Below are 22,183 nucleotides of genomic sequence, written 5' to 3' on the forward strand. Positions count from 1 at the left end.
CTCCTAACTAACACAGACCTGCCTACTCCACTTCACACTCAAAACACTCACAGATTCAACGTTACAGACGAAACGCCGCTCAAATCTATTTCTATCTGACTTATATAGATGCTAGTGAACAACTGCCTGCAGGACGAATATTGGCTGTGTGTTACAGTAGGCCTATATAAAACACATGGTACAGTACTGTAGGTGCATGGTCCGTTTCTGGCCACCAGAGGGAGCCACAATGCAACGTTTCTGAGGTATGAGACTTCCTCAAAAGGGACACAGAAAACCATGGGAACACAGATTCAGATTTTTAAAATTTTATTGAACATTTATTTAACTTGGCAAATTAGTTAAGAACAAATTATTAATTACAATGATGGCCTACCCCGGCCAACGGTGCACTGCCCTATGGGACTCCCAATCACGGCCTGTTGTGATACAGCCTGGAATCGAACCAGGTCTGTAGTGACACCTCTAGCACTGAGATGCAGTGCCTTAGACCGCTGCGCCACTGATGGGTAGGTAGGTGTGCCATTCGAGTGTCAGTTACAGCAACGATATAGGCCTAACCCTGAGATGTAAGCTAGTAAGCTACCTGTGACCCATCTAATCAAATCAAATTTTATTTGTCACATACACATGGTTAGCAGATGTTAATGCGAGTGTAGCGAAATGCTTGTGCTTCTAGTTCCGACAATGCAGTAATAACCAATCTATACCACAGACTGGAAAAAAAGACGCTATAGGACAAGTCTACGCCTCCACTAACAGGAGCTTCCTTACCCTCAGTGTCAAAGCAAACTGTAAGCTGTGGAAACTTTCCTGTTTGTGTGGTAGCCTAATATTTACAGTCTGTGGCAAAACATAGTGTGGTAAATGCAGTGTCTGTTTGAGTGATGAGCACATTTTTGTGTGGGCCAGCCCATCCTGAATTCCAACAGGAGACCTTGAGCAGACGAGGTTATAAAAATAGACCTCAAACACAATGAAAGACATCAAGGCGTGAGAGGAATTTTAAAGGAGGTATGATTAAGCTCCTTATTATGGCTGAGAGGCTACAGGTATGCAGTCCACTGCCAAGGAGTTTTACAGTCTATGGAGTGTTCAGGTGTGCAGGTGGCCTAATCAGGCCTAAGCCTGGGAGAGTAGGCTACGCCACATGCTCGTTCCACAGTTCATTCTCTCTGTTAAGGAGAGCTGAAAGAGGACTGGATTTCCTTAGGTTGGATTAATCAAACTGTTGGCTCCTGGTATAATAATTGCGCCGAAGGAGATGGCTGCCGTTTTACGATCCCATAATCAATTGTGCATGTTTTTTTGTGTTATTTGTAACTTATTTTGTATATAATGTTTCTCCCACTGTGTCCTATGACCAAAAATTGTTTCTTGATATCAGGGCAGTGATAACTCACCCCGTACTGGAGGAATTCTTCAACGAGTCGGACGGGAAGGATTTACTCCAGACACCTGACAAGGCCCTCATCCCCATCATTTGCAGGAGGAAAAGACAGCAATATCGTGGACGAGGGTCCAGGTGCCTTGTAAGGATCCGTCGCCGAGTGGGTAATCTACTTTTACCATCGGTCCTATTAGCCAACGTACAATCACTCAATAATAAAATAGATGAACTACGAGCACGTATATCCTACCAACGGGACATTTAAAAACTGTATCTTATGTTTCTATGAGTCGTGGCTGAACAACAACATGATAAACATACAGCTGGCTGGTTTTAAGATTTTTCGGCATATTTGTAAACAGCTGGTGCACGAAATCTAAGGAAGTCTCAAGGTTTTACCTCGCCCGATGTAGTGTATCTCATAATAAGCTGTAGACCGCACTATTTACCAAGAGAGTTTACATCTATATTTTTTGTACCACCGCAGACCGATGCTGGCACTAAGACCGCACTCAATGAGCTGTATTCCGCCATAAGCAAACAGGAAAACGTTCATCCAGAGGTGGCGCTCCTAGTGGCCGGGGACTTTAATGCAAGGAAACTCATCAGTTTTACCTCATTTCTATCAGCATGTTAAATGTGCAACCAGAGTGAAAAACAATATTATAATGACCTCTGATTGACACGCTCATAATTGCCCCGTCACATACTCCTGTGTTTACTTGTAGGCTGTTCAGCATGAACCTGATTCCCGGTCTACGGCTGGAGAGCCCCCATCTCCGCAGGAGGCCTTTTGTCTCTTGGTAGGCAGTCATTGTAAATACGAATTTGTTCTTAACTGACTTGCCTAGTTAAATAAAGGTTAAAAAAAATCATTAAAAAAAGAGATCGACAAATGTATCAAATTTAACATCCTGATTCAGAATTTTAACACTCAATTATCATAGTGAATTATTCTAATGTTTGTTATGTGTTAATTAATCCCATAAGGGATGGGTTGCCAACTGGTGATTTGATAAGCACATACTATGTCTGGATGTAGCCTTCCTGTCTTCAAATCTGGGTGTGCTGGGAGTGCTAGTTAGCTTAGCTATCTTCAATTCTAGCTGTGAGTGCTACTGTAACTAGCTTTCTAAGTTATACAGCTGAGAAGAGCAAAACAGATCAATCAATCAGTTACAGAACAGATACTGTATCCTCAAACACATAACACAGAGATATATAGCATTTTCGCCCCCTCTTCCGCCTCACACCCCTCCCCTTGTGCTTCTCTGCCTGTGTGTGCGCTGTTGCTGTGACTTCTCCCACTCCCACTCTTGTTTGCAGCAGAATTGAGTGGGAAAAGTTGCTAAATGCTATTAAAACCACAGAAACTTTAGGTGGCAAAACTCCAAAGGCAGCCTGAAAAGTTGAATTTGTCACTAAACAATAAAAGTCACTGGAGCGGTCTGAAAACCTTCTTAATATAGCGACAAAGTGACTAAATTGGCAACACTTATCGGCAGTGAGCCAACCCCTATGCCGTGGGAGACCATTGATTGGTAGGCAAATAAGGATTCCCTTTATACTGTGGAGTGAATTTGGTAAGTATTCAGACCTTCACATTTTCCACATTAGCTACATTACAACCTTACTCTAAAATTGTGAAATAACATTTAAAAAATGCCTCAATCTACATTCAAAACCCCATAAAGACAAAGCAAAAAAAGTGTAGAAATGTTTGCAAATGTATTAAAAATAAACAGAAATACCTTACTAACATAAGTATTCACACCCTTTGCTATGAGACTAGACATTGAGCTCAGGTGCATCCTGTTTCCATTGAGCATCCTTGAGATGTTTCTACAACTTCATTGGAGTCCACCTGTGGTAAATTCAATTGATTGGACATGATTTGGAAAGCAACACACCTGTCTATATAAGGTCCCACAGTTGACAATGCATGTCACGGCAAAAACCAAGCCATGAGGTCAAAGGAATTCTCCATAGAGCTCCAAAGACAGGATTGTGTCAAAGGTTACCAAAACATTTATGCATCATTGAAGTCCCCAAGGACAAAGTGACCTCCATCATTCCTAAATGGAAGTCTGGAACCACCAAGACTCTTCCTAGCGCTGGCCGCTCAGCCACACTGAGCAATCGGGGGAGAAGGGCCTTGATCAGGGAGGTGACCAACAACCCGACGGTCACATGGACAGAGGTCCAGAGTTCCTCTGTGTAGATGGGAGAATCTTCCAGAAGGACAACAATCTCTGCAGCACTCTACCAATCAGACCTTTATGGTAGAGTGGCCAGACGGAAGCCACTCCACAGTAAAAGGCACATGACAGCCCGCTTGGAGTTTGCCAAAAGGCACCTAAAAGTACTCTCAGACCATGAGAAACAAGATTCTCTGGTCTGATGAAACCAAGATTGAACTCTTTGCCCTGAATGTCAAGGGTCACGACTGGAGGAAACCAGGCACTGGTCTTCACCTGGCCAATACCATCCCTACTGTGAAGTGTGGTGGTGGCAGCACCATGCTGCGGGGATGTTTTTATGCGGCAGGGACCGGGAGACTAGTCAGGATTTGTTTGGCCCCCCCTTGTGTACTAAGCCGGTAATACTGTAAATCCCGGGATGGGAGAAGGACGTTATGACAATATGAAAATCTGGATACTGCCCAGCCCTAATGTATACACATTTATGGACGGGTGATGTGGCTCGTTCGGCCAATAGGATGCTCCCCCTGAACTCATTATTTTGACAGAAGGGGAAGCAAGGCATTTTCACATTGGGCTTTACCAATGAGCCAGCATGTGTCACTTTATCAATTGTACCATCAGCTGGCATCCTCCACACCTGACCCAATTTGACTGTGCATGACCTTTAATGGAAGGTCAACTTTTAGGTTAACCAGAAAAATTGGTGTTGAGTAACTTTTAAAGTAAGTCTCGAATTCACCTCTATGATAAGAACAGCATTGGGTTAAACGGAACCCTCAAAACAAGGGTGAGTGGAGGTTTAACTAAGGAAACACCAAATGGCATAGCTTGGTTACAAACATAATAGTTAGCACATGACACAGCACAAATAGATCCAGAACCAGGCTACCAACAACTTACCTTTCTCTGATGAACTCAGTAAGTTCCTTGGAGGAGATTTGACCATGCTTCATGTTGTGGTAGAGAACATCAAATCCATTGTTTTTTTCACCCTGAGGGGAAAAAAAGAAGAGATGATTAGCCTAGTCAACTGAAAAAACGGTTGAGGATGAAAGCGTTTCCTTCATGCTTTACTGCCCTGGCCTTCTCCACTATGAGCCTCCTCAAGGTCTGCATCGCCAACAGCCTCGACTGGTCCACCATAGTCATCCTGGCCATAGTGTTTAGGTTCTACAATGCTCCCTATACGTTTCTATGGTCCCTACAATGGTTCTAACAATCCATGTACGGTTCTATGCTCTCTATGTGGTCCCTATGTGGTTTTATGCTACCTAAAACGGTTTCAACGGTCTCTATATGGTTCTATGCTCCCTGGAACAGTTCTACAATCCCTATACAACTCAGAATGTCCTGAATAACGTTAATGGAGCAGGTTGAAGATGGGTCTTCAACAGTCAGAGACTGTGTAGATTGTGACAGTACTGACTATAGACCACTATTCTGTGTGTTTGTGTAGCAGTAATCATCACTACTCTGGATTGGTGTCCAGTTGCAACAGTGGGTATAACAAAATGCATACACCACCCACCACTCAATAATTCATATGCCATGTGTAAAACTGTCTGAAGTTTGGCTAGTGTTTGTTTGTTCAGAACCTAAGTAAAAACCTCAAACCAAGTTTATTCAACCCACTGGGTGCCTCAGCTGCAAGCACAACATACAAGCACATATTTATACCTTCTGACTAGGAAGTCACCTCCTTGCATGTCCAAGATAAACATTCGTTCTCTGTTGCTAGGCAGGAACTCAGTCTGTTCCTATTACTGGTATTGTCAAGCCTGCCTCAGTCCTCTGGCCCCTTCCCAGAGGTTGCTTCTCTTCAACTGTTGAGCTTATCTCGAGTTGAGTTCCACATCCCTCCTTGTCCTAGTTCTACAGAAACTGGAACTGAGACTAGATTGTTACTCTTCGCCTCCTTCCTTAGAAATATTAACTTCACTGAGACAACATACACAACAAACTTCACAGAGCCAAAATACAAACTTTACCAAACCACAATACAAACAGCAGCTTTTCTGTACCAGTCTCTTTAGCACACATTCCACTCCTTGTCATGCCAAAGTTGTTTAATATGACAGGAATGGCCAGGAGTGAAATGATAGCTAAACAGACTGGTACTCAGACTCGTTTTCCTGACCTCAGGCTCTCTGTTTGAATCGTAAGCTATGCGTTACCTTACAGTGCCCTGATCTGACTCCTACACATGAGGTCAAACACAAAACTGACCTAAGATCAGTTTAGGCGTCCGCATGCTTCCCACCAGAAACAGTTCAGAATAATTTTTGCATATATTATGATGACATTTTGTGACGTTTTTGTTCGTTTTGGACTTCAGCTGTCCGGGCACACAAGCCCGATTTGTTTTCATGCACAGTTTTTTCATTGAGAAATACTGCACCAAATTTTAGATGTAAAATTGCACGCCTAAGATCTCATCTGTAAAAATGCCAAAATTAATGACAGATTTCTTGTTAAATTTGATTAATTCTGATTATTTTGAGGAAATGTATACTGGCTACAGCATCTCAAAATGGACAAACAGTACTATTCTCGTTTTTCAAGCAGAGGTATTTTAAGGGTGTATACGAGCACACTCGTTTGGTTGGCCTAGCCAAGTTCCAGCCCAACTGAAGCATGGTGATACCTAGAGGCTACTTCCTTCAGCAGCAAAGGGCTGCCCTGTAGCAGAGCCTAGGTATGTCCAACAGGGGGAAGAAATGAGCAAGCGCATAGTAACTGACCTGGTTCCAACATGGTTTATCAGGCCTACTCAAGGGAAACTCAGGAAACTAATTCCACAACTACTCAACCTTTGACTTCCTCTTTAGCATGTGGTCCTGGAAACAGAGATCACAAGCCAACAAATACCAAATGTTCCTCTTACATGAATAAATTACACAATCCATAGTTACTGTACTATGAAACACAATCCATAGTTACTGTACTATGAAACACAATCCATAGTTATTACTGTATTATTAAACAATCAATGTATTACTGTACTATGATAACTTCAGTACAAATGACTGACTGCTACAAAAGTAGCTTTGATACACAATAGCTAGGGGATGAATAGAGGGACAAAACCCTGGCAGGACGCTGTGGTTCACCATGTCAACTGAACCAACCCGTGACTGCCACACAGACACTTCCTGGTCGCTTCCACAGTCAGCAATTTGTATCGGTACCATACAACATCATCACACCCCACTGTGCTCATTTAACACATGGGTTCATCCAAGAGGTCAGGGGTCAGGGGAGGGTCACGCCAAACGAACCTACAGCCTGGTGCAAATGACAATAGATATTTGCAGAGCAAAGAAAAAAATAAAGAGGAAAAGCAGAAAAGTCATTTCCTGCAGCCAGACAGAACAGTAATGGTATAGAATAGACTTCCTATTACAGAGTGTGGTTATTTAGAAAACAGTCCAGACTGTGTCGAAATTAAAAATACCAAATGGCAATCTATTCCCTATATAGTGCACTACTTTTGACCAGGACCTCACAGTGCTCTGCTAAAAAGTATTGCACTAGAGGGAATAGGGTTCTATTTCAGACACAGCCCATGCCTCAGCTCTGTGGCTATAATCAATAGTGTGACATAAGCTTTAGCACATGACTCACACAGCATGCATCACATAGGCTATCCTAGGCTAACAGCTGCAAATTCTGTCCCGTCTGCTAACTACTGTACAGACCATGGCTGTCACAGACCTCAGTCACTGACTGCAATAACTAGATACCAGGGAAGCTGCAGAGAGTGAGAGACAGAGTGAGAGACACAGACAGAGGAATAGAGACAGAGTCTGAGACAAAATACAACTCCAAACAGGAAGGGCTAATATTCTGTGCTTTTGGAATGCAGAAATATAAAACAAATTCAATACAAAAGCAAAATAAAAAAGGCAGGAAACAGGTCTGGGCGTTGTGGCTTTTTCCTCCCCACCAGTACAATGCCCCATAGCAACTTGTGAAGAACAGATAGACACATTCTATACAAGGCAACAGCTTTCGTGGTGTCTGAAAACCAACCATGCTGTGTTATATCACTACTCAGAGTTGAAAAAGGAACAGTATAAAGAAGTGAGTGGTACTAGAAGTGCCACATGGCTCTTGACTTGAAATGCACCCTTTGGAGATTCATTGACCAAATGATTAATATTCTAACCACACATTGTGAAATTCAAGACCAGTCAGTCATTACTCTTGGCCTGGCAGTGAGTGGCCTGTTTAAGAATGCAGTGCCCTCCATCCCAGTGAGAGATAACATGTGGAGGGGTTGGGCGTGCATATCAATCCATGCCTCTGTGGAGTGAGACGAGAGATGCTCACAATGTCCAATTGAAAGAGCTCAAAGCTTCCCAAGAACTGAGAGAGAGGGAGCCGGAGAGAGAGAGAGGGAGCCGGAGAGAGAGCGGTAACATAAAGGTCATGAACAGTCAAAATTGTGTTTTTGATGAGCGGTCTGAGTGTACCTTACCTAACATTGAGGGCATAAAAGTGTATCCGTCTCTGTCTGAGCCTTATGCTGTACCTTACCTAACATTGAGGGCATAAAAGTGTATCCGTCTCTGTCTGAGCCTTATGCTGTACCTTACCTAACATTGAGGGCATAAAAGTGTATCAGTCTCTGTCTGAGCCTTATTCTGTACCTTAGTGGTCGGAGCCAGAAAAAAACACGTGCAATTGATGGTCATTACAGTTGATAACCACATATCTGCGCTGAACTGTTGAATATTTGCTTAATGAAAACTACAAGTTCCTTCAACCCAGTGTCCCACATAGTTCTGGATTTAATATCTCTAGAGCAGTGGTCACCAACCTTTTCTGAGTCAAGATCACTTGGAGTCAAAATGGGGGGGTTAATTGCTCACTACTGACAATACAACATGCTATGTTTATACCACAATACAACACCATGCTATTTTTATACCACAATACAACATCATGCTATTTTTATACCACAATACAACATCATGCTATTTTTATACCACAATACAACATCATGCTATTTTTATACCACAATACAACATCATGCTATTTTTATACCACAATACAACATCATGCTATTTTTATACCACAATACAACACCATGCTATTTTTATACCACAATACAACACCATGCTATTTTTATACCACAATACAACACCATGCTATTTTTATACCACAATACAACACCATGCTATTTTTATACCACAATACAACATCATGCTATTTTTATACCACAATACAACATCATGCTATTTTTATACCACAATACAACATCATGCTATTTTTATACCACAATACAACACCATGCTATTTTTATACCACAATACAACACCATGCTATTTTTATACCACAATACAACATCATGCTATTTTTATACCACAATACAACATCATGCTATTTTTATACCACAATACAACATCATGCTATTTTTATACCACAATACAACATCATGCTACTTCTATGTGCCGTAAAAGACTGGATAGCTAGAGCGCTGCTATGCTTCTCTGTTAGTCAGTAAAAAATGTGGAACAGTACACTTTGCTTCTTGAAAGTGCTGCATCTTGAAAACTTGATTGTTGTCATGCAAACCAATTTTGGGACTGTATCAACAGTAGACTAATGAAAAAAAATACCTAAAGATAGTTTGAGTGGATTATTCCTTTAAAGTCAAGATGGTGTCTGTTGAACTCTTGATTGGAACAGGTAAATGGAACCTGCTTAGAAGACACCCAAGATTCAGTTTTCAACCGTTTAATACCTCTCATTTGTAGAGTATACCTTTTGATTTACCTTTGTCAAATGTTCTTTTTTTCCATCAATTGCTTTGGTATTGGTTTATCCTTACTGGAAATCATTCTTGCTTTGTCAATCATCATCATCATGGAACTATGTGACAAATCTGGGCCTTTTGTGAGAATAATACATTTACATTTTTGTTGATGCCAAGAAACTACATCAAGTCTTTTCTTGGAAACATGAAGAAATATGTTGGAACCTTCTCTGTAGAGCGTCTAAGGAAGTGGTTAGTTATTAAATCATGTTTGGACATTGCTTAAAAGGTCAAATGCAGCAGTTTTTCATCTCAATATCAAATCATTTCGGTAACAATTAAGTACCTTACTGTGATTGTTTTCAATTAAAATGGTCAAAAACAAACAAAAATAGATTCTTAGCAAAGAATTTAGCTGGGACTGTCTGGGAGTGGTCTTAGTGGGGAGGAGAAAACTGTTATTGACAGAGAGGTTTGGAACTCTCTTATTGGACTATTAACCAATATATGTTGATGTCACCATGCAGGCCAAAACTCCATCCCAACAAAATAAACTGAAATTTCAGGTGGTCTTTTAAAACCACTCTTACACTAAAAAGGGCATTATCATAATTTTCACAATATTATTCCAACCGCAATGTGGAAACACACAGTACCAGCCAAGAGTTTGCACACACCTACTCATTCAAGGGTTTTTCTTTATTTTTAATATTTTATACATTGTAGAATAATAGTGAAAACATAACTGAAATTACACATATGGTAGTGTTAAATAAAGCGAAATATATTTTAGATTCTTCAAAGTAGAAACCATTTGCCTTGATGACAGCATTGCACACTCTTGGCATTCTCAACTAACTTCATGAGGTAGTCACCTGGAATGCATTTCAATTAACAGGTGTACCTTGTTAAACGTTAATTTGTGGAATTTCTTTCCTTAGTGCGTTTGAGCCAATCAGTTGTGTTGTGACAAGGTAGGGATGGTATACAGATGATAGCCCTATTTGGTAAAAAAAACAAGTCCATATTGTCGATCATTACTTTAAGACATGAAGGTCAGTCAATTGGAAAATGACAAGAACTTTCAAAGTTTCTTCAAGTGCAGTCGCAAAAACCCTCAAGTGCTATGATGAAACTGGCTCTCATGAGGACCACTACAGGAAAGGATGACCCAGAGTTACCTCTGCTGCAGAGGATAAGTTCATTAAAAAGTTACCAGCCTCAGAAATTGCAGTCCAAATAAATGATTCAGACGCAGAGAAGGTGAACGGATGATCTCCACATGTGTGGTTCCCACCGTGAAGCATGGAGGAGTTGCGATGGTCTTGGGGTGCTTGCTGGTGACATGGTCTGTGATTTATTTCGAATTCAAGGCACACTTAACTAGCATGGTTACCACAGCATTCTGCAGCGATATGCCATCCAATCTGGTTTGCGATTAGTGGGTGGGACTATCATTTGTTTTTCAACAGGACAATAACCCTACACACCGATTCCATGCCAGAAATTGCCAAGAATTTGAAGATCTGGTACAATGCTGTGTACTATTCCCTTCCCAGAACAGCACAAACTGGCCCTAACCAGAATTGAAAGAGGAGTGGGAGGCCCCGGTGCACAACTGAGCAAGAGGACAAGTACATTACAGTGTCTAGTTTGAGAAACCGATGCCTCACAAGTCCTCAACTGGCAGCTTCATTAAATAGTACCCGCAAAACACCAGTCTCAACATTAACAGTGATGAGGCGACTCTGGGATGCTGGCCTTCTTCGCTCTACTTGCTTATTCGCTCTATTTGGGCAAAGAAAGAAAAGATTAAGATGACCAAAAGAACAAAGACACTGGACAGAGGAAGATTGGAAAAAAGTGTTATGGACAGACAAATCTAAGTTGGAGGTATTAGGATCACAAAGAACATTCGTGAGACGCAGAAAAAATTAAAAGATGCTGGAGGAGTGCCTGATGCCATCTGTCAAGCATTGTGGAGGCAATGTGATGGCCTGGGGGTGCTTTGGTGGTGGTAAAGTGGGAGGTTTGTACAAGGTAAAAGGGATCTTGAAGAAGGAAGGCTATCACTCCATTTTGCAATGCCATACCCTGTGGACGGCGCTTAATTGGAGCCAATTTCTTCCTACAACAGGACAATGAACCAAAGCACAGCTCCAAACTATGCAAGAGCTATTTAGGGAAGATGCAGTCAGCTGGTATTTGGTCTATAATGGAGTGGCCAGCACAGTCACCGGATCTCAACCCTTTTGTGGGAGCAGCTTGATCGTATGGTAGGTAAGAAGTACCCATCAAGTCAGTCCAACTTGTGCTTCAGGAAGCATGGGGTGAAATCTCTTCAGATTACCTCAACAAATTGACAACTAGAATGCCAAAAGGTCTGCAAGGCTGTAATTGCTGCAAATGGAGGATTCTTTGACAAAAGGAAAGTTTGAAGGACACAATTAATATTTCAATTAAAAATCATTATTAATAACCTTGTCAACGTCTTGACTATATTTACTAGTTATTTTGTAACTCATTTCATGTATGTTTTCATGGAAAACAAGGACATTTCTAAGTGAACCCAAACTTTTGAACGGTAGTGTATCAAAATGTCCTACCACTCCTATGTCCACAACACTAAGGTCTATGACAGAATCCTAAATCTAACTGAAGGCTGGGAGGAACAAACCCCCGCTGCTCCATGTCCTGTGAAAAGAGGCCATTCTATGCCAGGGTTCTATGCCAATAAGAGGCATCCATTCTATGCCAGGGTTCTATGCCAATAAGAGGCATCCAGTCTATGCCAATATAACCACATGTAGTCAGCAATAAGACTACAACTTTCCACATCCTGTGGAAGTTATTACTTTATGGATGAATTGCTGCTTATGTAAATGGATGGGATTAGAACTGGTCTATTCCACTTTCCCCTCCTACTGCAATAACGCTACAGTATACCTTTTCTCTACCTACTGTGTGTGTGCACGTGTGTGCATGCGTATGTAGGTACCAAACCTGGTGGTACAGTGGTTTGGCAATGCCTTGTGAGAGAGACAGTACAGAACTGCACTCTGATGATTACACTAATTCCAGTCACAAAACGTGCTTTAGTTAACAAGAGGTGGCCTGTGGCTTTTCTCTCTGGTCTTAGCAATTATCTGTCTGAGCAACACTAACAGTGTGTTAATTGTTCCGTTTGCTTTAGGTCGAACAAATGGGGGGGGGTTTGGCCGGCCGGGATTTCCTTGTCTCATCGTAGTGACTCCTTGTGGCGTGCCGGGCGCCTGCAAGCTGACTTGGTTGTCAGTTGGACGGTGTTTCCTCCGACACACTGGTGCGGCTGGCTAAGCAAGCAGTGTGTCAAGAAGCAGTGAAGCTTGGCAGGTCATGTTTTGGAGGATGCATGGCTCTCAACCTTCGCCTCCCGAGTCCGCCAAGAGAATTGGATATAATGAAATTGGGGAGAAATGGAAAAAAAATACACTTTAAAAAGGACCCATGAGCACCAACATGTGAGGTTCATAGGAGCACATCAAATTGGGTTTAAAATGAAAGTCATTAGTCTTTATTTTTAGGAAATTAGAAAACATCTACATTAAAGTCTTACGGTATCTGAAATACATCACAACAAAATAATGTTGACGTAAAGACCCATGTCAACTAATATCAACACATATTAGTTTGAGAAATTGTTTACCTTTACCTAAACCCCACATATCTTAAAGATATTTTCTAATTTCTCTCCCTCGTGAGAAGTGAGGATATTGAAAGTTCACAGAAGTAACAAGTAATGGTAGACCTACCAATTAGTTATTAGTGATATTACTGTTTATGAATTACGTAATTAAAACTCGGAATTATGTTACCAAATCAGTTACGGAATTACTTCAACTGAATTGGCTACTATGGGAAGTCACAAACCAGTTGGGTGACTTGCTACTGTCTTCCCTTCCACTGGCATAGTGTTCAGCTCATAACATGTTCTTCCCCTCTTCCTGTCTTAAAACAGTCTGGACAGCCTCTCCCAGTTCTTACTGACACCTACCCAGGAGCCTCCTCTTTCCATTTATTAACATCCATGGACGCTGAAAAGTCATTGAAATTTGGTCAGTCCACCCTTGATGTTAATGTCTACAGATGGACCGGACCAAATCTGAACCCATCATAAACACGTGTTTCCCAAGTTTGGATAGCACAGTAGAGTATGCAGAGCACATTAGAGTACAGTCCAGTATAGACAAATATAGTACAGTATATTGTGCTGTATTGTACTGCAACTCTACTGTGCTGCAATGTGATGTCCAAACTTATTAAAACATGAAGAGAAATGACTTTCATATCCATAATTTTGAATTTCTGTGTTGTACAGATCACAGACCCATGATGTAATTCTGTTACCGGGTTTAAATCCACTTCACTTCCTGCAGGCCTGGTTTAATAACCAAAACAGATTTTTTTCAAAACACAAGGTGCCATGTCATAGCAGATACCCCCTTCTTTTAAAGACATCTTTGAATCTTAATTCAGAGCTGATAAGAGTTTTTAGAAAAGGTGGTCACATAAAAACGTGAGAGATTTTGCCGTAATTACGTTTCCAAAGTTTGCATCTGCACAGTTCTTCCACTAAATGAGTTATAGTACATTTCTGTGGAAATTGTTAAAGGTAGTCCTTGAGCATAGAATTCAACTTTGAAATTAGGGCTGACTGCAATTAGTCAACTGATCGATTGTTTGGTTGTTAGGCAGTTAGTCGAAGAAAGAACAGACGACTTTCGGTTGACCAATTATTTTTTACGTAGGGGACAGCCCTATATGAAATCAATGGCTTTTGTTTGGTATGCATTTTAAAGTGAAAAAGCTGAGTCAAAGCGTAATTCTGTTAACATGGAATTGCTCATATTAATATATGTTAATTTGATGCAAATTAAAGGCTGCTTCGCTACCACTCCCACAACAGCAGCACAAGCATGGCCTTAGATTCGCAGGTGCTCATGTTAGAACAAGCCCAGGGTCAGTTTCTGTGGTGGCAGAAAAGCCCAGTGTACACTACAGGACTTTCAAAATCCTAACATCACTGAGCCTCTCACATTGAACAACTGTCTTTCCTGTAGTTGTTTTGTGTTGCCAACATAGTGTTGCGCAAGCTAACCATCTGGCACAGACGTGTCACACATAATACGATTCTTCACTTGGTCGTGAGGATTCTCTATACCAAACAATGATGTGATACGATTTAACGTAGCTACGAGCTGTGGCTCAAAGCAGCCTCATAAAGGTTCAGTTAGACATGCACGCTTGCCATACAGAGTTGAAAGATCTAGCCAACATTTTGAATTGAATAACATTGCTTGTGAACTTCAGAGCTGTAACGATTTGACACTTTGGTTAAAGGCATGTACAATACACATACTAGTAGTAGTCATAGCTCCTGCTCCAGAGTCTACACATTCTGGGTGATGTGATACAACGTCAGCATCTCACTGGCTTCTTCTCTGGCCAGCTCTCATTGGCTATTGATGATCACGTTCTGAAAACTTGTCATTGCACATCTCACACAAGAGCATTGCAGATTGTGTCAATAAAATCAAACCTGTTTGAAAACATCTGGGACTGCTCAAAAATGAGATTAGAAGCCCTCAGATTGAGTCTTTAACCCGGTCAGAAACAAGCGTTGAGTAGACAAAAACAAAAACTTGTCTGGGACAGCAGTAAAAACACAACTTTTCAACAGAGGTTTAAACATTAGTAAGTGATGGGCACTACATCAACATACAAATTGTTTAACAACTTCGGCTCTTTTTTTTGTGTAAACCAAGACGCCTTTATAACACCGTCGGAATATCTGCCTGCCGATGGTCGTGTGATTACAGAATGTCTGCCTGCCGATGGTCGTGTGATTACAGAATGTCTGCCTGCCGATGGTCGTGTGATTACAGAATGTCTGCGAGGCATATTAACATTATTACGCATATACAATAATCATGGCAAGTACAACTAACGTCTAGCCACACTACACAAACATCTCCCCTTCTCCTCCAGGCATTGTGAACAAACTGAGCTAAACCCCCCTGTCTGAAACAGAAGGCTGGTCTATGGGCGAGGCCTCCTCCTCGTTGTACTCTATTCACAACAACATGATCATGTAGCTCTTTCCATTCTAGGCGTATATATATATATTTTACCACTGTCTCCACAACATCCCCATAAATCAACCATTCTGTCATTAGAGGAATAGCTGATTTTCCAAGGTGCTCCCAGATACAATTGTCTTGGGCCAGGAGCTTCCCTAACAACGTGACCTGACCAGTAGAAACTCTGGCTAGTTATTGACCTTATGAGGTAAAATATCAATTGACTCAACTCCGAAAGTAGCCTTTCCCATGTAACCCAAGTTACCCAACTCAATGTTGACCTAAACCTCCCAACCACAGATGCCAGGGGAGAGTGAAGAGATTCCTCCAGCTCTCCTCTCACACGGCTAGGCCCCATGTCAGTTGACCTCACAACTCAACCTCATGGCTACAACCCAAAACAAAAACATGCTATTCCTTTCTACAGAGTTAGAGATTAAATCACATTTTATTTGTCATGTGTCGAATACAGTAGCATGGAGAGAGAGGAGCTACCCTATCCGATGTCTGCCATGATATTTTGTGATGACCACATAGTCCATGCTCAGTGGAGGAGAACAAATAAAAGGCAAGACAAACAAAGGCAGCCCTTATTATTTGGACAGTGGCTCTTTACAGGGAGGAAGAGGGCAGAGGCTATGGTACTGTAGCTAGGCCTTGTGTGTGTGGTCTAATACACTGAACAAAAATATAAAAACACAACATTTAAAGTATTTCTCCCATGTTTCATGAGCTGAAATAAAAGATCCCAGAAATTTCCCCAACACACAAAGAGCTTATTTCTCTCAAATTTTAGCCACATATGTGTATACATCCCTGTTTGTGAGCATTTCTTCTTTGCCAAGAAATGCCACACCTGTCAGGTGGATGGATTATCAAAAAGCTGATTAAACAGCATGATCCTTACACAGGTGCAGCTTATGCTGGGGTCTATAAAAGGCTACTCTAAAAATGTGCAGTTTTGTCTCAACACAATGCCACAGATGTCTCAAGTTGAGGGAGCATGCAATTGGCATGCTGACTGCAGGAATGTCCACCAGTTGCGAGAGAATTTAATGTTAATTTCTCTACCATAAGCCACCTCCAACCTCATTTTAGGAAACTTCAATGTCGTGAACAGAGTGCCCCATGGTGGTAGTGGGGCTTAGGTATGCGCAGGCATAAGCTACTGACAACGAACACAATTGCATTTTATCCATGGCAATTTGAATGCACAGACATACCGTGAAGAGGTCCTGAGACCCATTAATCCGCCGCCATCACCTCATGTTTCAGCATGATAATGGACGGCCCCATGTCGCAAGGATCTGTACACAATTCCTGGAAGCTGAAAATGTCCCAGTTCTTCCATGGCCTACATACTTACCAGACATGTCACACATTGAGCATGTTTGGGATGCTCTGGGTTGACGTGTTCGACATGTGTTCCAGTTCACACCAATATCCAGCAACTTCGCACAGCCATTGAAGGAATTTGGACAACATTCCACAGGCCACAATCAACAGTCGGATCAACTCTATGCGAAGGGGATGTGTTGAGCTGCATGAGTCAAATGGTGGTCACACCAGATACTGACTGGTTCTCTGATCCACGTTCCTACTTTTTTTTAAAGGTATTTGTGACCAACAGATGCATATCTGTATTCCCAGTCATGTGAAATCCATAGATTAAGGCCTAATGATTTCATTTTAATTGACAGATTTCCTTATATGAACTGTAACACTGTTAACGCATGTTGCATTTACATTACCATTCAAAACTTTGGGATCACTTGAAAATATCATTGTTTTTGAAAGAAAAGCCTATTTTTTTTGTCCATTAAAATAACATTAAATTGATCAGAAGTACATTGTAGACATTGTTAATGTTGTAAATGACCATTTTAGCTGGAAACAGCTGATTTGTTCAAATGGAATATCTACATAGGCGTACAGAGGCCCATTATCAGCAACCATCACTCTGGTGTTCCAATGGCACGTCGTGTTAGCTAATCCAATTTTATAATTTTAAAAAGGATAATTGATCATTAGAAAGCCCTTTGCAATTATGTTAGCACAGCTGAAAACTGTTGGCGTCGACAGAGATGGTCGCCTCGCTTCAGGAAACTATGCAGTATTTAGTTTTTTTTAATGTATTATTTCTTACATTGTTACCCCAGGAAATCTTAAGTATTATTACATACAGCCAGGAAGAACTATTGGATATAAGAGCAACGTTAACTTACCAAAATTACGAGCAGGAATTCGACTTTCCCTAAGCGGATCCTCTGTTCGGACCACCACCCAGGACAATAGCGCTGATCCCAGTAGGCAACCCAAAACAACGGCGCCACAGAAGGGGCAGACGGAGCTGTCTTCTCGTCAGGCTCTGTAGATGGGCACATCGCTCACGAGTATACTACTCGCCAATATCCAGTCTCTTGACAAGGTAGACGAAATTCGAGCAAGGGTTATCTTCCAGAGAGACATCAGATTGTTACATTCTTTGTTTCACGGAAACATGGCTCACTCGGGATATGTTATCAGAATCCGTAAAGCCACCCAGTTTCATCCCGCTGCCAGAAACAAACATCTCTCTGGTAAGGAGGAGGGCGGGGGTGTATGCCTTATGATTAACGAGATGTGGTGCAATCATAACAACATACAGGAACTCAAGTCCTTTTGTTCACCGGACCTAGAATTCTTTACAATCAAATGCCGACCACATTATCTACCAAGAGAATTCTCTTCGCTTATAATCACAGCAGTCTATATCCCCCCCACCCAAGCAGATACCTCAATGTCCCTGAAAGAACTTCACTGGACTCTATGTAGACAGGAAAACATATCCTGAGGCTGCATTTATTGTAGCTGGGTGCAAGCCCTTCGCCGCCCTCCTTTCGGCAAATCTGACCACGACTCAATTTTATTGCTCCAAGGCTATAGAAACTAAAACAGGAAACACCCGTGCTCAGGTCTGTTCAATGCTGGTCCGACCAATCAGATTCCACGCTTCAAGATTGCGTTGATCATGTGGACTGGGATATGTTCCGAATATCCTCAGACAACAACATTGATGCATGCACTGACTCGGTGAGCGAGTTTATTAGCAAGTGCATCGTTGATGTTGTGCCCACAGTGACTATTAAAACCTTCCCTAACCAGACACCGTGGATTGATAGCAGCATGCCAATCTACAGTCAATCACGGATTACAAGAAAACCAGCCCCGTCGCAGACACCGACGTCTTGCTCCCAGACAAATTAAAACAACTTCTTTGCTCACTTTCAGGACAACACAGTGCCACTGACACGGCCCGCTACGAAAACCTGTGGGCTCTCCTTCACCGTGGACAACGTGAGTAAAACATTTAAAACGTGTTAACCCTCGCAAGGCTGCTGGCCCAGACGGCATCCCAAGCTGCGTCCTCAGAGCATGCGCAGACCAGCTGGCTGGTGTGTTTACAGACATTCAATCAATCCCTGTCCCAGTCTGGTGTGCCCACATGCTTCAAGAGGGCAACCATTGTTCCTGTCCTCAAGAAAGCTAAGGTAACTGAGCTAAACGACTATCACCCCGTAGCACTCACTTCAGTCATAATGAAGTGCTTTGAGAGACTAGTCAAGGATCATATCACCTCCTCCCTACCTGACACCCTAGACCCACTCCAATTTACTTACCGCCCCGATAGGTCCACAGACGACGCAATCACACTGCACACTGCCCTAACCCATCTGGACAAGAGGAATACCTATGTAAGAATGCTGTTCATCGACTACAGCTCAGCATTTAACACCATAGTACCCTCCAAACTAGTCATGAAGCTCGAGACCCTGAGTCTCGACCCCGCCCTGTGCAACTGGGTCCTGGACTTCCTGACGGGCCGCCCCCAGGTGGTGAGGGTAGGAAACAACATCTCCACCCCGCTAATCATCAACTCTGGGGCCCCACAAGGGTGCATTCTCAGCCCTGTACTCCCTGATCACCCGTGACTGCGTGGCCATGCACGCCTCCAACTCAATCATTAAGTTTGCAGATGACACTACAGTGGTAGGCTTGATCACCAACAACGACAAGACAGCCTACATGGAGGAGGTGAGGGCCCTTGGAGTGTGGTGTCAGGAAAATAACCTCACACTCAATGTCAACAAAACAAAGGAGATTATTGTGGACTTCAGGAAACAGCAGAGGGAGCACCCCCCTATCCACATCGACGGGACAGTAGTGGAGAAGGTGTAAAGTTCCTCGGCATACACATCACTGAAACTGAAATGGTCCACCCACACAGAGAGCGTGGTGAAGATGGCGCAATAGCGCCTCTTGAACCTCAAGATACTGAAGAAATGTGGCTTGTCACAGAAAACACTCAAACTTTTACAGATGCACAATTGAGAGCATCCTGTCAGGCTGTATCACCACCTGGTACGGCAACTGCTCCGCCCACAACCGCAGGAATCTCCAGAGGGTAGTGAGTAGAGGTCGACCAATTAATCGGAATGGCCGATAACTTGAAATCGGCCCCAATTATTCATAACAATCGGAAATCGGTATTTTGGGGCGGCAATTGTATACCTTTATTTAACTAGAGTGTCAGTTATGAGCACATTCTTACTTTCAATGACGGCCTAGGAACGGTGGGTTAACTGCCTTGATCAGAGGCAGAATGACATATTTTCACCTTGTCAGCTCGGGGGGATACGATCTTGCAACCTTACAGTTAACTAGTCCAACGCTCTAACCACCTGCCTCTCATTGCACTCCACGAGGAGCCTGCCTGTTACGCGAATGCAGTAGAAGCCAAGGTAAGTTGCTAGCTAGCATTAAACTTCTTATTAAAAAAAATCTATCATAAATCACTAGTTATAACTACACATGGTTGATGATATTACTAGTTTATCTAGCGTGTCCTGCATTGCATATAGTCGATGCAATGCTGGGGGATGATTTAACAAAAAATGCATTTGCGAAAACAAGCACAATCGTTGGACGACTGTACCTAACCATAAACACCAATGCCTTTCTTAAAAATCAATACCCAGAAGTATATATTTTTAAACCTGCATATTTAGCTAAAAGAAATCCAGGTTAGCAGGAAATATTAACCAGGTGAAATTGTGTCATTTCTCTTGCGTTCATTGCACGCAGAGTCAGGGTATATGCAACAGTTTGGGCTGCCTGGCTCATTGCAAAATAATTTGCCAGAATTGTACATAATTATGACATATGTTAAGAATGTTGTGCAATGTAACAGGAATATTTAGACTTAGGAAGGCCACCCATTAGATAAAATACAGAACAGTTCCATATTTCACTGAAATAAATGTTTTTTTTCCGAAATGATAGTTTCCGGATTCTACCATATTAATGACCAAAGGCTCATATTTCTGTGTGTTATTATGTTATAATTAAGTCTATGATTTGATAGAGCAGTCTGACTGAGCGATGGTAGGCAGCAGCAGGCTCGTAAGCATTCATTCAAACTGCACTTTCGTGCGTTTTGCCAGCAGCTCTTCGCAAGCACAGCGCTGTTTATGACTTCAAGCCTATCAGCCTAATGGCTGGTGTAACCGACGTGAAATGGCTAGCTAGTTGGCTGGGTGTGCGCTAATAGCGTTTCAAACGTCACTCGCTCTGAGACTTGGAGTAGTATTCCCCTTGCTCTGCAAGGGCCGCGGCTTTTGTGGAGCGATGGGTAACACTGCTTCGAGTGTGGCTGTTGTTTATAAGTTCCTGGTTCGAGCCCAGGTAGGGGCGAGGAGAGGGACGGAAGCTATACTGTTACACTGGCAATACTATAGTACTATACTATAAATTAAAGCTACATTCGTTGTGAATCCAGCCAACGTGTCAGATTTTAAAAGGCTTTTCGGCAAAAGCATAAGAAGCTATTATCTGATGATAGCACAACAGTAAACAAAGAGGGTAGCATTTTTCAACCTTGCAGGCGCTACACAAAACGCAGAAATAAAATATGGCTTACCTTTGACAAGCTTCTTTTGTTGGCACTCCAATATGTCCCATAAACATCACAATTGGTCCTTTTGTTTGATTAATTCCATCCATATATATCCAAAATGTCCATTTATTTGGTGCGTTTGATCCAGAAAAAAACAGCGCAACGTCACTACAAAATATTTCAAACATTGCCTGTAAACGTTGCCAAAACATTTCAAACTACTTTTGTAATACAACTTTAGGTATTTTTAAAAGTTAGTCGATCAAATTGAAAACGGGTCTGTGTTCAATACAGGAAGACAAGAAACCAAGCTACTTTTCAAGTCTTGTGCAACTCTCAGTGTTACGCAGTTCCTAGATGGCCGTACTTCTTCATTGCACAAAGGAATAACCTCAACCAAATTCCAAAGACTGGTGACATTGAGTGGAAGCGGTAGGAACTGAAAACAAGTTCCTAAGAAATTTTGTTTCCCAATGAGAACTCACTGAACAGACAGAGACCTCAACAACAACAAAAATTCTGAACGGTTAGTCCTCAGGGTTTTGCCTGCTACATAAGTTCTGTTATACTCACAGACATGATTCAAACAGTTTTAGAAACTTCAGAGTGTTTTCTATCGAAATCTATGAGTAATATGCATATCTTATATTCTTGGCATGAATAGCAGGAAGTTGAAATTGGGCACGCTATTTATCCAAGTGAAAATGCTGCCCCCTATACCTTAAGTTAACTACAACCTAAAACCTCTTACCTTGGAATATTGAAGTCTCATGT

The 22,183-nt window shown here is 42.0% G+C and overlaps 1 protein-coding gene across 10 annotated transcripts in view; it reads right to left on the minus strand.

Annotated features, from left to right (window-relative positions):
- The window catches only part of LOC112237858 (F-BAR domain only protein 2), a 90,483-nt gene that overhangs the window by 59,084 nt on the left and 9,216 nt on the right, over positions 1 to 22,183 (minus strand). For all 10 annotated transcript variants that reach the window (XM_042302512.1, XM_042302506.1, XM_042302510.1 and 7 more), the window contains exon 2: positions 4,495 to 4,586. In XM_042302512.1, coding sequence (XP_042158446.1) covers positions 4,495 to 4,586 — 92 coding nt within the window. The remainder of the gene's footprint in view (positions 1 to 4,494; positions 4,587 to 22,183) is intronic.

Source organism: Oncorhynchus tshawytscha, linkage group LG20 (assembly GCF_018296145.1).
Source record: "Oncorhynchus tshawytscha isolate Ot180627B linkage group LG20, Otsh_v2.0, whole genome shotgun sequence".
Classification (NCBI taxonomy): Eukaryota; Metazoa; Chordata; class Actinopteri; order Salmoniformes; family Salmonidae; genus Oncorhynchus; species Oncorhynchus tshawytscha.